The sequence below is a fragment of the Pundamilia nyererei genome, unplaced genomic scaffold (genome assembly GCF_000239375.1).
Source record: "Pundamilia nyererei isolate P.nyererei 1_Seehausen unplaced genomic scaffold, PunNye1.0 scaffold00095, whole genome shotgun sequence".
NCBI lineage: Eukaryota > Metazoa > Chordata > Actinopteri > Cichliformes > Cichlidae > Pundamilia > Pundamilia nyererei.
In genome coordinates this window covers 110,779-125,638 of record NW_005187496.1, presented here as the reverse complement: position 1 = coordinate 125,638, position 14,860 = coordinate 110,779, and the positions used below count along the sequence as shown (strand labels likewise).

Sequence of the window (14,860 nt, the reverse complement as noted above, 5' to 3'; positions counted from 1 at the left end):
GTGTGTGTGTGTGTCTGCGTGTGTGTCCTGCTGTTGCATCTGCAGGCCCTTGTTAACCACCCCCCCTCCCCCCTCACGCACCAACTCCACCACTTCAGATGTTTTGGCGTCCTGTCAGGAGCGCCTGGCCCAGTTCCACTCGCCCCACCCGTTTACATCCTCTCCCCGCCTTCGAGAACTATATTTGATTCCCGCTGAGCGGCTGAGACACGGAGCGCCATTCCAGCCGTATGTGGGAAAAACTCTGCTAGAAAACCTCGATATTTCCCCACAGACTGCAGAAACGTGGCCGAGGCTCCAAAACGGTTTCTCAGACGGGATCGCAGCTGGCCGTCACACTGACCATCTGTGGCCGCAGCTACAGCCCACTGAACCACCACCACCACTCCAGCTTACATGTTTGTGATTCCAGCAAGAAAAAACCGAGCCGTGTTTCTGGCTCCGTCCTCCAGCTGTCGTGAGAACTTTTGGTCTGTCATGTCAGGACCAGACAAACCGTCCAGTGACACGCTTTAATCGACCGTGAGATGCGTGTTCCACTCGGTAAACAAGCCTGAGTGTGAATGCTGCTGGTAGCGCTTCATAACTAATGACACATTCAACGACCACGTTTCTCCAACACCTGAGCTTCCTGTTATGAAACGATCAGCAAATAAAAAAACTACAAACTGCAAATAAACTTTGGACTCTTGCTGCCTGACGCAGTCGCTTCCTCTGCTGGGATCCAACTCGTCTTTACAGCATCATCACTTTGAGATTTGGCTCACGACAGACATCTTACTCTAGTTTCACGTCGGCTTTCAGTTCAGCAACTTTCTGCTTCTGTTCCACATCTGTGGCTGTGTACCCACGCCACAGAGTGGATTCAAAACGCCGACACAGGTTATTAATATTCCTAAAGGAGGGCAGTTATTGTTTGACACTTGGGTGCGAGCACACGAGACCGTTCAGAGGAAATGGATGAAGCATTTAAACGTTTGATGATATAGACCTGCCTCTCCTGCAGCTCCTGACGTGTTAGGACAGCTCTTATGACTCCTGGAGATAAGATGACTCCTCCTGATAAAATGCTTTTAATTCTCGGCCTATAACTGGAGTCTGCTGTGTGTTTAGTGTGAGCAGGTTTCACCTTTCATGTAACCAACTCACCTGAGAAGGAGTTATCTGCGAAGCGGAGCAGGAGGCTGCTTTTTCCCACATCTAAAGGGGGGAAAAGATCAGAGGGACGAGATTAATATCTGTTTGAGTAAAGCCTACTATGACCCCCACTGTAACTTTAGTGACAGCCACATACCAGCAGAACACACAGATGGGAGGAGGTGAGATAAGGAAAGTGAAACAACACAAAATAGGACAAAGGTTGAACTCGCACTGGACATGTGTGAGAAAAGCATCTGAAGAAAACCTGACAGAGGAGAGCCGACGAAGCAGGAAGACGTCGGGCTAAACGGAGAAATCGATGGGAAAGTTACAGTTTTCTCAGAGCATTAAAGTGTTAGAGACTACACGCCTGTAAAAACAAGTCCTGCATCTGCTTTGCAGGCTGGATGTTTGCAGCTGACACTTGTGCTGTCTATCAAAATCAGATTCCAGAAGCTGGAGAAAAAAAAAAGAAAAATCACTGCTTGGTTCAATCATTTAAGCGGTTTTCCAAAACAAGACTGGACTAGACTCGTTCAGCAGGCTCGGAGATGGAGCTCGTTTATCAGGAACTGAAACCTCTGCCTGCTACGCCTCACAGATGGACGATAAACGTGACAGCATTACTCCTCGCAGAAACAGCTCTGCCAACGAAAGGCACGAGAACTATGTCGAGCTGAAAACTGGAAACTCGCAGCAGCTTCCTGAAACAGTCTTTCCATCCAGGCACACGTCTCATGTGCAGCGATGAAATCCACCCACTGCTCTAAAATAAGTTCCTGCAGGGAAGAAGGTGACCGACAGTGACTCAGCACCTCCTGCAGGAGGCCTGACAACAAAAGCCCTGAAACTACAACATTCGATCAATAACTGGAGCCTGCTCTCCAAAGCAGAGGATCAGTTTGTTTTATGGAGTCATCTTTGTTTTACTACGAGCTTGGAGAGAGTTTGTTTTCTTGTTCTCGTGCTGAGAAAGTGACATTAAACGAGTTTTCCTGGGAACGCGCTCCCAACACAAAACCAGGCTCTGCTGAGGCCCGCGGTGCTGGCATCCCAACATGCTTTGCAGCGTCTGAACTCGGACTTTGTGCTTTCAAACAACATCTGGATTCATGAAATGTTAAAGTTTAATTATCATTATTTTTATTTAGGTACTCAGTCACTCTTACTGGTTTCAGATATATCACACCACCCCAGTCCTGGACTCTTTATTTTAACGATGACCTTTTAAACTAAAAGCTGTGCTCCGCCCCTCATGGGGCCTAATCTGCAGCCAAAACACAGAAACGTTCACACATGCATCAGACACGCCCACTACAGCCGAGTCCGATACCAGAGCCATGATGTCTTACACACATCTATCTACGTGTCATATCTGAGACATTGGAGCACATTAGGAGATAAGGAAGACAAACAACATCACAAAACAGTGAAAGACCTCCTGTGGAACATGATCCCCGACTGCTCGGTTTCACAGTTTTTTCTGCTCTTGGATCTGTATGATGTCATAAAGAGGCGATCTCTCTAATCTGGAAAGCTCCACCCACCCAAAGCTCAAACCGGGCAGCCAATCACAAGAAAACTGATTTTAAAGGGGGCGGGGTTTAAACAGCTCGTTTCAGTCAGAGGACAAACTGAAGGCCCGCAGCAAGGCTCAGTATGATTTCAGGGGGGATTATTTTGAACTGTGAATCATGCAAAGCTGCTTTAGTTGCGTCGAGAAATAAAATTATGGCGCTATAAATAAATAAATAAATGTTTAGTCCTTAATCCAGCCTTGCATCTGGGCTGGCATGAGCTCAGGATTAATCTGTGTGAACTGTGCATAATATATTAGAAAACAAAGATTAATTTTAACTTTAAATCACATAAAGCTACTCTAACTGCAAGGATAAGCACATGGAGCTGGGAATGAGTACAGGTCCTCTTTAAAGCAAGTCTATAAAAGCAGGCAGTAAGAAGGTGAGTCTGTGAGGGGTCCCGAGGGCTACAACCCCAACACCTTTGAGATTCATGCAGTCAAGCTTCTTTCACATACAGGTGAAAACCAGACCAGGTGATCGGCAAAAATCAGCTAAAACCAATTCTGAAACAAACTGGAAGCCAGGACAGGGATGGTGCGATTTCGACCAGTAAGACCTCACCAGTTCATCAGTATGGAAACGTTCCTATTAATAGGTTTATTATGGTTCTACTGACCCACAGAGACAGCAGCCTAAATGTACTGGAAGTGTCTGTTCACATATCTGTTTCTTTCAGGGCTCCATTAAAAAAAAGAAAAGCTTTGACTGCAGAGAGATGTAAACAAGTTAAAATGTACTAACTGGAGTCTCCAATGATGAGCAGCTTAAAGAGATGATTGTAGTCCTTCCCTGCCATTTGGATGGCCTTGTTTTGGATTTCCAAGTAAAACCAGTTTCATAGGAGGAAGGTGAGCTTCCTTCCCTCCAAGTGCACATGCGGCGCTCGCCTTGTTCCGTCTCCAAACGCTGACCACCTCAAGAGTTTGTCCAGAAATCACAGGTTCGCTTCCCCTTTGGGTGTGAGGACATTTCCAGTTACACTCTAGTTTCAGTTCTGATGTTCACATCGTTTTAAAAGCGAAACCGCAGCAGCCGGCAGAGTAGGTGGCACTTCTCGAGAGCTCTGCATTTATGATTCACGCTTGACGGCGAGGGCCGGCACCGTGGTTCCACCTTACTTCCAGTTCCACCCAGCGACACTCCTGTGGGGGATTTCCAACAACTCCTCCACAGTTGTGTCAGTGCAGCTCCAGCACTCCTCTGGATGCTCAGTCTTCACATGTACGGCTCCAGGATGGGCACATTTGGCATTTTGTGGTAGTGCTGATCATAAATCCCGTTACTGCCCTTCTCCTCAGAATTCCTCCCCCTCACCTCTTTTTTTTTTTGGTTGTTGCACTTGAAAGAAACTAAGATGTTCCTCTTTTTTTAACAGCAGCGGTTACATCTGCAGAGGTTTCTTTGACTCAATCCCTTCGGTTCCTCTGGTGGTTGGCTAAAAAGTCACCTGTTCCCTGTTTCATTGCACGAGGAGGGTTCACCAAAAGGAGCTAAACAAAAACAAGGAGAAAAGGTAATGAGAAGTCAGACCAAATCACATCAGACTTCACAACTTTTTGCTTGCTGTGTCCCGCCTTAACTCCCTGCCTGTTACTCAAACAGCAGCTGAGTCACTAAATATAACTTCCTATTCCTGCTGTATCCACCCCCATCCAATGCCTTATCTGTGTTAGCAATAACAGCAGCTCACTGACGGCCATCGTCCAGATTTGGTTGTTTTTCTAAATTCTTCAGGTAAAACAGCGGAGCTGAGCTGGCTGCTGCTGGGTTCGCTTTCCGTGAAAACAGGAAAGGCTGGACTTCGCTAATGCGAGCTAATCCAGCCCCAGCACGCTGTTCTGTCGTGAGTAGAGCGACGCCAATCTCCACTCCAACAAACGCACATTTAAATGTTCGTAGTGTGGCGGCAGAATCAATGCCTTCAACAATAAAACTACTCACCCCGGAAAGTCTTGGACCGATCGTCTTTGATTCGGCTCACATCAAGCCCCCAAATGTATACGTGATTCAATAAAGAAAAATAAACCTACATTTAAAGTAACGGACTGGCTCCTTTAACTAGACTTCAACGACCATGTAAAGGCACAGCAAATTATTGAATAAAAGTAGAAATTACGTGCAACCTTGTGTGTCTATACATGCCGAATTGAAGTATAATACATAACGTTGGAGCAAAGAAGTCCCAAATCTGTGTGACTCAGGTTTAAAACGCTTGGGCGTAGAAAACTGATGTTTTCGCTTAGATTTTTGAAGCAGTTTGGCAGATAATTCCATCAAACATTAGAAGAGATGGATATTGGTCTGTGGATGGCCTCAGGTCACTGCTTCAGCTTTAAAAATCTTTAACGGCCGTTACTGGCAGTTTCTGACCCGCTGCTGGGACAACACGTTCGAAAGTCTCTTATTGCGCGAGCGTTTGTAGCTTTTGGTGGAACGACACGCCTGACTCCACGCGAAATATATTCATTTTTCGTTAAATGAAATCAAACTATGCCAATCCAAGACTTAGAGTCACTTGTGAAAACATTGTAAAAATGAATCAGGGACGTGCTTCAATACGGCACAAATAAAATAACACAGTGCTGGCGTTAAACTGTAGTTTTGTTCAGAGCTCGATGGTTTTAACGGCCAAACCACCGACCTGTTAAGGCACAAACGGGACAAAACTGGGGAATAAATAAATATTAACGTTAATTCAACGGGTGTAAATAAAGAAGAAAGCAATGACCGCTCGTTAAAAGGCTAAACGTGTATTTGGTACTGGGTGTACCGCTGCAGACTAGCAAGAAAACGTTTAAACTTCCAGATTTGTTCATCCAGCCTGGAGTGACGGTGTCCGGGCCCGACGCTGGCCTGCCAAGACGTCGGGAAACTTCAGTGCTCGGAGAAACTTTCAACCCGCCGCCGTTTATTTAAAAAACGAACTTACTGTGGTCATGATGCGGTGCTTGGCCGGTAGGTCATGCTCACAGACCGGTGCTACACTCTGACTTGTGCCCGTTGATTCCGCTGGCTCGCCGCTCCGACGGTCGGACCGTCTCCCTGCCGACCACACCTGACTGACTGCAGCTGATGACCCACTCTCATCATCTGACGCTGCGTTCACGGTCATGTGGGAAAACCCTGCACCCTTCAACCGCAAAGTGCACACCGACACAGAGTACTACAGCTGCTCTTTCTTTCGTTTTCTAATATCTAATCAAATCATCTTTACCCATGTACTGAAACATATGATAAGGAAACACGCCAGGGGCGTCCAGCATGCGACCGGGGGAAACAGATCTGCCCCACAAAAGGGTCCAATCTGGCCCTCGTGGACTATTTTTTCAGATTCTCAATTTAAAATTTCCACATTGTCTATTTTATTTCATGCATTTAATGTACATAATTCACTTACTTGCTGCATATAATGTCCTCCTGTATATATTCACTTAATGTACATAATGTTCTCTCTCTTTCTGCACAGCCAAGGAGCACGTCAGGATACATTTCACTGCGTGCTGTACTCGTATAACTATGGATGTGACAAAGAAAGATTCTTGAATCTTGGAGGGTTTTATAAAATATTACAATTAAAAAAAATCTTCACTTGGAAAGTATCATGAGAGTTTGAATCATCATAGGTTTTACAGCCTTCTTACTGACAAATACTTACTGTTTCCTCCATTACAAACGAACCATTGAATGAATTGTTCATTTTCTACAGTGGGAGCATAGTTACAAGAATAATAACAATAATTTCACAGTAATAACTTAATAACACAGATTTATTTGTTAAAGTTAAAACATGGGTAGTGATGCTGATTTATCTTTGAAAGGGTAAAATTAAGAAAAATTAAAAAGAGACAGAGAAGTAAATGAATAATAAAATCAATGCAGAAAGACAAATAACGTACAATCAAAGGTGAAAAACAGAGATGCAAAATGGTCACTATGACACTTTAAAATGACCCCAAAGCAACTAAAAGAATTACAAAAATTACTGAAAGGAGTCGTCTTGAAAGAGGCTCAAACCCATCAGACAAAAAGGTCAAATGAAAAGGACGTAGGGTGAGTACAAAGTACATAATAATACTACAAAGACACAAAAATGCAAAAAGCAAGTCCACTGGAATGACATGCTGTTAATGAGCTTTCCCTCTGTGATCAGTAAAGAGTGAATGCTAAAGAAACCAAAACTAAAATTCACAGTTTGAACTTTAACCAAAATATTTGAAACACGGAGCTCAGAATCAGAACTTGTCTGTGTCGTGTGTGAAGTCAAAGTAGTGACAAGCACACACTGAACGATGGCGTGTCACCAGTTCTAGTATTACAACAGCAGCTTGCGCTTATGTCCGGTCACACCAAGATTTCCGCTGGCAGGTCACTTTTTTACCAACAAAAAGTATTTCACAAGAAATTCTACGGACATTTAAAAAGCTGCTTAAGAAACGAAGCCAAAGGAAAAATGTCACAAACGACTGCAGGAAATAAATCAGCCGGGTGGCCCACATGTGGCCCACATACATGTGGCCCTATATCTGTACATGATTTGTAACAGTATCCTGTTGCAAAACTTTATTTTGAAATTCAGAGCTCCAAGCTTTTATTTTGTAACGTTACACTTGTTACTCACTTAATACTTTGTGTTAAATGTTTTTTTTTCCACACTTGTAATTTTCAGTAATTTGCAGATTCAGCTGAGCTCATGTTTTGGAGCCAGAGGCTGGTCTGCTGTCACCATGTGAGAAACGTAAAAATGTGTGAACACGTCGTGTTGCATTTGGTGCTTTATTGCTCTGGTGAATCATCTGCGCACAGCGGGCAGAAAGCGGCCTTGATTTAAAATTACTGCATTCATACAACGAGTCACTGGTTTTTCCAGGAAAACCTGGGCTAATTATACAACCTACCTGCTCAAAGACACTTACAGTTACCATCATTATTAAACTGTGGTGTAGCGGTTCTCAAACGCTGGGGCGTGGGCAACAAGAAGGAAACATGAAGTGAAACTCAACTGAATGAACAGGACTTTTTTTTTTTTTCAGGAAAACAGATTGTTAGGAGACAACTGCTCAGCTCCTGTTTTTGTTCATGATAAAAGTATAAAAAGACTTTTGTGGCTTTTTATAGAACAATTGTGGTGAAAACTGAGCAATTATGACCGTATGTTTACACCATAAAAATAAACGTGCACTGCATCATTTTTTTTAATTAAATCTGTTACTACAGTACAAATACTTTTACATTGAAAGACTTAGATTTAGTGTTAGGAAATTAAAAACTAGGATTAATGTATGAAAATTGCTTGTTACAGTTTCTGAATAAGAGGACAAAAACTGAAATTGTTCAGTCAAAAGAAGCAAACTGAAGTAATTCTCTGCACTACAACAAAACCTCGATTACTGCTACTTAAAGGTGCATTTCCTCTTTGACACTCGGCGTTAACAGAACGTGACTGCTAGGAAGTTTCAAAACATCTTTTTACTGTTAAGAAATGCAAGTTGAAATAATGCTCAGTTGTACTTCTCATACGCAGTGAGTCGATGTGACCGTTATTGGACCGAGTGAGCTGTTAAACATTCTTATTTCCAGCAGAAGCCTGTTGAGAAAATGGTGTTAAAAGTTAAAAGAACAGCAACACACCCGCTGCTCAGAACTGGTTAAAGTTGAAGTCACAAACTGCAGAAAAACAACAAGAGTACCTTTAAAGTGTGACACAAAGCACAGCAACAGAAAACTCCCAGACAAATAAAATGTACAATTGCCTTTTATTATTGTTATTAATCATTTGCAACAAAGAAATTAACCACGTTTCAGTTTCCGCTCACATTAAATGGAACTCACATGATAACCAAAATACAGACAGCTCATATCTACAGGTGAAACGCAACACAGAGTACAGGTACAGAGGAACAGTGCTAGAGTTACGCTTTACTTAACTGGGTGAACTTTTTACTGAGCTCATAAAAAGAGACGTACACGCCAGCCTCGAGCCATCGCTGCTTAAAAAAAACAAAAAAAACAAAAACCCACTAACACTGGAGACCTCCCGGCGACGCAGATCTGCTGGCTCTGGAGTTTGTGTTGTAGTCCAGTTCAAACACCACAGAAGAAGAAGGGAGGCGTCTGCTGTCGGCTCACTTCCTTCGTCTGCTGCTCGATGATTGGTTCGGTGACCGTCTGTTGCTGCTTCTACCAGCAAAGAGTTGAAGAAAAAACAAACAAGTCATTTCCAGACCTTTTTCCACTACTACTCCACTTTAATATAAACAAACCTTTATTCATACAAAATCGTTTCACAACAGCTAATGTGAAACAGGTGCATTAGATACAAAAAGCACCAGCTTCTGCAGATATATCTGCATATATGAACAGGGAGGTTAATTTGAGATGTTCCGTCTTCATTTTTGTAGCCTGACAGGAAGTGGTGATGTGTTCATTCCTATTTGTTTTACAGTTTATGGCAGGTGTGTCAAACACGTGGCCCGGGGGTCTGAAACCGCCCGCCAAAGGGTGTCAAAGGGCTTCAAAGTTTGGTCTCCACTTCTAGCAAATCTCCTGGTCTTCTCGCCCTGCATCACTTACTGTGTGAATGGGTGGATGACTGGATATGTAAAGCGCTATATAAATACAGGCCATTTACCATTTACTGCTGCACATCTCACTAAACAGCACTAAACACAACCTGTTTATTTTTTAATAATTGTATTCAGATATAAGCCTGCTGAAGTAATCAGGACATGTAATCACAGCAGGCTCTCAATATATTTTAGATTCAGCATCATTTAAAAAATACATTTAAAACTTACTCCACAAATGATTTTTCTAATTCTGTAAAACCAACCAAAACGAATAAACGACACCATAGGCTGCTGTCGCTCTATGTCAAGTTCAAATGTCCCGGGTGGTTACAGACCTGCGGCTCGGTGAGGACGCCACTGGTCTCACGTGTCGGGGAGGAGAGTAACTGAGGGAGCGAGAATCTCTCAGCGAATCAGCCGGCACCCGCTGAGGCCTGACGGGGCTGCGAGCAAAACACAAATCTGTCATCAGACTACCGCGCTGCAACCTCGGTATAATCAAACATCACTGTAACCATTAAAGCTGAAGCAGGCCGGTACTCGCCTAACGGCTCAGCGAGTATGATAACAATAACTTCCAGAGAAGTGGCGACTACACAGGACAAAAAACATTCATTGGGCAACAGTTCATTTCATCTGCCTGTTAATGCAGTTTAACATTTTACAGGACCACTGAGATGTTTTTCATGAAATCTTTAAGCTAGCTGCCAGCTCGCCACTGTTGCCCAAAGCGATGTCACAGCTGATGATTAAAAACACAAACAGCAACAAACTATTTTGCAACTTCCTGTTTCCACGTGTTCTACTCCTGAGTGTTTCTTTCTTTCCATCTATCCGGAGACTTTCACTTCAAGCAACAGCATAAACGTGTCGTTGCTGTGGTGAAGGTATTAAACAGTGTTTGTGTGGTCCTCCCTTCTTACCTTCTCTTCTTTGCTTCCTTCTCGTTGTCAGAGGAAGAGGAAGCAGAGCTCTTAGCTTTGGCTGCCTTCCTGTTGGAGAGAAAAGAAAGCAGTCTTAGTTCATTAATGGTGTGACGCACACAGTGAACTCCACCGTCAGCTCAGATTATCAGTCTGCTCACCCGTTCTCCTGCTCGGCTTCAGAATCTGAGCTGTCTGAAGAGGACGAAGATGATGACGATGAGGAGGAGGAGGATGATGAAGAGGAGGAAGAAGATGAAGAGGAGCTGGAGCTGCTGCTCTTCATCTCTGCCTCCTTCCCGTTTACAGCGCTCTCGCTTCTGCCCGTTCGTTCGGGTGGCTGGCGGCTGGCTGGCGGCGACCGCTTTCCGCTTTGACCCCGGTGCGGCTGCTTGCCGTCTGGTTGGCTGCTCCCCAGAGATCTTTGCGGGGTCACTTCAGAGCGGCGAGAATCCGACTGTGAGCCTCTCCCACCTGAGGGTGGAGCATGAGAAGAGTCTCTAGAAGCGCCCTGTGAGGCAGAGGGGCGGCTTTTCTGCTCCCTCCTCTCGTCCTGCTGATCTGCTCTCCTGTCCCTCTCTGATGGTCCTCTGCTGTCTTTCCTCTCTGGCGGCGGTGACTGTGAAGACGCAGAGGAAGAAGAGGAGCTGGAAGAAGATGATGACGAGGAAGAAGACCTGCGGGGTTGGGGAACATCCTTTGGCTGCAGGCTTTCTTTTTCCTTCTCCCTTTCTCGCTCCTGCTCGAGCTCCCTCCTCCTGACCCTCTCACGTTCTCTCTCCCTTTCTCTTTCACGTGAGAGCGAGCGACTTGTCCTTCTTCGCCGCTGTGGAGACGGAGACCGCCGAGGCCTGGGGGGGGGAAAGATTTGACTTTACTCTGTTACTCTGCACAGTCAGCATGGCAGAAATTATTGGATCGCCGCCCACAATACACACAATGATGTCAGATTATAAACTTCCATCTGAAGTAAACTAAGTTTTTATTTATAATGACACGTTAGTACATACAAGAGTTCAGAACCCTAATTAATATTAGAGGGGGCTGATCTGAAGTTCATACATCAGGACAGGACCGAGCTGTTTTTAGGCCAGCAGACAGAGGTAATCTCTCCAGCATGGTCTGGGTCTGTCCCAGGCCCTTCGTCTGACAGGACATGCCTAAAACACCTCACCCAGGAGACATCCTCACTTACACTTAGCTGTGAACTGCTGCAACGCGAGCTGGAGGTGAGCTGAAGCCAGCCTAACAGCATCATCTGCAAAAACCAGAGTTGAGAATCTGAGGCCAAACTGGAGGCCTCCTGCCAGCTGGCTACGCCCACATGGCAATCCAGAGACACCACCCAAGATGTGACTTTGTAGAGGCATGTCAACCAGGACAGCCCTACAACATCCAGAGCTTTCAGGAGCTCAGGGGAAAACTTTACCCACCCCAGAGGTCCAGAAACCAAGGAGTTGTTAGCTGCCTCAGTGACCTCACCCCAGGCTAACCAAGTCCAACAGGACTGCATTAGCTTGATGGATCTCTACCGCAACAGGGAACAACCATCATCGCAGCTCCTGCAGCACCCACCCTTGAAGAGCTCATAGACCCAGGCCTCTGCCTCGTGTTTCCGACACACCCTCACTTAAAGGTTTAGGTGTGCCAGCTCTGTCCACCACCCCCCACCCACCACCTGATCACCAGCACTGCAAACTGACTAATATTAGGAAAGAAGACGACCGAAGGAAACATTAGTTTCACATTAGTGATCTCAGTGTTTTCCAAAGATTAGTGCATCTTTGGAAAACACTGACTCAGAATGTCACAACTATTCAGAGACATGCAGCTGCCATCACATGTCCACAGCTTAAGCATTTGATATTTGCACATCATTGGATTCTGTTTTAATTACATTTTATTCAGCGTCCCAACTATTGGAGAGCTGTGGTTGTAAATTTGCCCCCTAAATATTCATCATGTGATCTGTTACCTACTCAAGATTTACTTCGTACAATTTTCCCTTCTGTTGCCGACGACTGGAACTCTTAGGATTTGGTGCGTGCTGTAGCCGTGTACTGCTCTTAGACAAGCTCAAGCACAGTCACAGAAAAAAATACAATAAAACATAAGATGATGACGTCCCTGTGAGGCTGTTCATTAACGTGAGAGAATATGGATGTTGCCTCATGACAACGCTGCCCTGCAGACCCTGCACACTTACATGTCGGCTTGTCTCTTACCTGTTGGGGGGGCTTCGTCTTCTTAGACCTCTTGAAGTGGACCTGCTACGTCTCCTTGGACTTCTGGACCTGGTCCTCCTGATGATCCTATCCCGCTCCCTCTCCCGGTCTCTGTCCCTCTGCCTCTGCCTGTCCCTGTCTCGGTCTGACCAGGCTGGAGGAGGTGGAGAAACTCTTCTGGACCGGGCTGGGGGGTCCTGATACTGCCTGGGTGGAGTGCGACGGGGGGGTGAGACGGTAGCTTTCCTCTGGGGTGGAGAGCGTGACCTCCGGGCAAAGGGGCTAGACCTTGTGGCTCCCCTGGTTGTGTCTTTGTCCCTCCCTCTCTCCTTTTCCCCAGCCTTTACCTCTGCTCTCCCCCTCCCACCATCAGCCTCAGAGGGAGAATATCTCCTGCCTGCTCTGGTGCCTGCTCTGCTGGGTGGGGAAGGAGGTGGGCTGGGACTGTCCATCTGTGTGGGGCTGTAGCGTTCCTGGCCTTTGGTGCGGCGTGAGCACTCCTCTGTCGGAGCTCTTTGAGGCAGTCTTTCCCTCTCGGGTGCATCTCTTCCCCCTGCTCCTCCTCCTCGCTCCCTCTGGGAGCTTTTGGGTGTGTCGCGCTCAGAGGCCGAGCTTTGCTGTTTACCGTTGGCTAAATGTCTCTGGACTGCAATCCCGATGGCAGACAGTGCAGCTTTTCCTAGGCTGTCCTTCTCCCTCTGTGGGGATCCAGCCTTTTTTGACTTGTCTTCATCTTCAGAGGATGAGGACGAGGAGGAGGAGGAGGAAGATGATGAAGAAGATGAGGAGCTATCACTGTCACTGTCGCTGCTGCTATTGCTGCCGCTACTACTGCTGCTGCTGCTGCTGCTGCTGCTCTCCCGTTTCTCAGCAGGCTTCTCCCTCGCCTCCGGTCTTTCACTCACCGCCTTCTCGGCAGGCCTTGATTCATCTCGCCTGATTTCTGAGGACAATCGAACCTCGTCCCGCTTCCTCTTGCCTTCCTGGACTCTGTCTTCTTCCCTCTGCTTGTTCAGATGCCGGTCCTTCTCCTTGTTGCTCTCTCTGTCCGTTTCTCCTCTCCTGTCGTTCTCCTTTTCCCTCTGACGTCCATTGGTGACAGGTGAGTGGGAAGCAGGTGACAAGGAGCCACGGGATGGTTGTCCGTCCCTCTTCCTGTCATTTCTCTGCTGGCGAGGAGGCGTCTCTCTCGCAAGTCTCCTTGCATCCTTCCTGTTGTCCCTTTCGTTTGGCACTGCTGACTGCAGATCATTAGTTCTGCGCTCCCTCTCTCTACTCCTCTCCCTCCTTGTTCTCTCTTTTTCAGGGGGAGGCGAAGGCGTGGAGGAGGAGTCATGTCTTGACTTTTTGTCCAGTTTAATTCCGTCTTTGCTCCTTTCCATCCTGGTTTCCTGTTTCAGAGGGGAAGGGGAAGGGGATGAGGAGGAGTCATGTCTTGTCCTCTGAGGGATGCTCTCCTTTCCTTTGTCCCGCTGTTCTCTGCTCCTTGAACGCCTCCCTCTCTCCATCTCTGGACTTGCTGTTCTTCCCCTCTCCATGTCTCTGCTTCTGGAGCGCTTACTTCTCTCCCCCTCATTTTCTCTGCTCCTCGATCGTCTCCCCCTTTCCATCTCTCGACTCCTCGATCTCCTTACCCTCTCCGTGTCTCTTATTCTTAAATGCTGCCCTCTGTTCCTCTCCATGTCCCGACTCCTCGATCGTCTCCCCCTCTGTATGTCTCTGCTTCTGGAGTGCCTATTTCTCTCCTTCTCCTTGCTTCTTGAACGTCGTGATCTTTCCCTCTCATTTTCTAAGCTTCTTGAGCGCCTTCTCTTCTCCATCTCTACACTCCTCGAGCGCCTCCTCTTCTCCATGATCTCCACACTCCTCGAGCGCCTCCTCTTCTCCATGATCTCCACACTCCTCGAGCGCCTCCTCTTCTCCACCTCTACACTCCTCGAGCGCCTCCTCTTCTCCATGATCTCCAAACTCTGGGAACGCCTTCTTTTCTCCACTTCTCTGCTTCTTGAGCGCCTCCCTTTCTCACTCTCCTTCTGCTTGCTCCTGGACCTCCTTCCTCTCTCTGTGGCTTTTGCCAGCTGTGGTGGGGGAGAAGGGGATGAGTAGTTGTGTCTCCTGGAGGTCCTCTCCATCTCGCTTGGTCGCTCTTTTTCCCTCTGAAGATTGGGCCTCTTCTAGATGACATGAAATAGCGTTTCCGTCACTTTAAGGTGTCGATCAATATTTAAATAGTATTAGTGATCACACACGCTCAGCCTTACCCGTTCGCCCTGTTCTGGGCTCTGCTCCTCATGGCCTCGTCTCCTCCTGTCTGGAGAACTGCCTTTTCTACCTTCAACAACGTTTCTTCCAGTCTGGTCCTGTTGGCGTGATCTTGGTGGCGCCGGAGATGGGCTGCTGCTAATGTAAGGGGGGGCGGATTT

The 14,860-nt window shown here is 46.5% G+C and overlaps 2 protein-coding genes across 4 annotated transcripts in view; both read right to left on the bottom strand.

Annotated features, from left to right (window-relative positions):
* The window catches only part of LOC102206392 (ras-related protein Rab-35), a 10,108-nt gene extending 4,215 nt beyond the window's left edge, over nucleotides 1–5,893 (bottom strand). The window contains exons 1-3 of one of the 3 annotated variants that reach the window (XM_005739897.1): nucleotides 5,653–5,893; nucleotides 3,465–4,213; nucleotides 1,150–1,200 (exon numbers count right to left, since the gene is read on the bottom strand). In XM_005739897.1, the coding sequence (XP_005739954.1) occupies nucleotides 1,150–1,200; nucleotides 3,465–3,519 (106 nt within the window). In that variant the 5' untranslated portion in view covers nucleotides 3,520–4,213; nucleotides 5,653–5,893. Of the gene's footprint in view, nucleotides 1–1,149; nucleotides 1,201–3,464; nucleotides 4,214–4,664; nucleotides 4,840–5,652 lie in introns of those variants that run through there. The other 2 variants (XM_005739895.1, XM_005739896.2) reach the window with 2 other exon arrangements.
* A 2,575-nt stretch (nucleotides 5,894–8,468) lies between these two features.
* srrm2 (serine/arginine repetitive matrix 2) overlaps nucleotides 8,469–14,860 on the bottom strand; it is an 11,584-nt gene continuing 5,192 nt past the window's right edge. The window contains exons 8-13 of the mRNA XM_013912618.1: nucleotides 14,699–14,837; nucleotides 12,438–14,611; nucleotides 10,374–11,063; nucleotides 10,213–10,281; nucleotides 9,625–9,732; nucleotides 8,469–8,900 (exon numbers count right to left, since the gene is read on the bottom strand). Of these exons, the coding sequence (XP_013768072.1) occupies nucleotides 8,846–8,900; nucleotides 9,625–9,732; nucleotides 10,213–10,281; nucleotides 10,374–11,063; nucleotides 12,438–14,611; nucleotides 14,699–14,837 (3,235 nt within the window). The 3' untranslated portion in view covers nucleotides 8,469–8,845. The remainder of the gene's footprint in view (nucleotides 8,901–9,624; nucleotides 9,733–10,212; nucleotides 10,282–10,373; nucleotides 11,064–12,437; nucleotides 14,612–14,698; nucleotides 14,838–14,860) is intronic.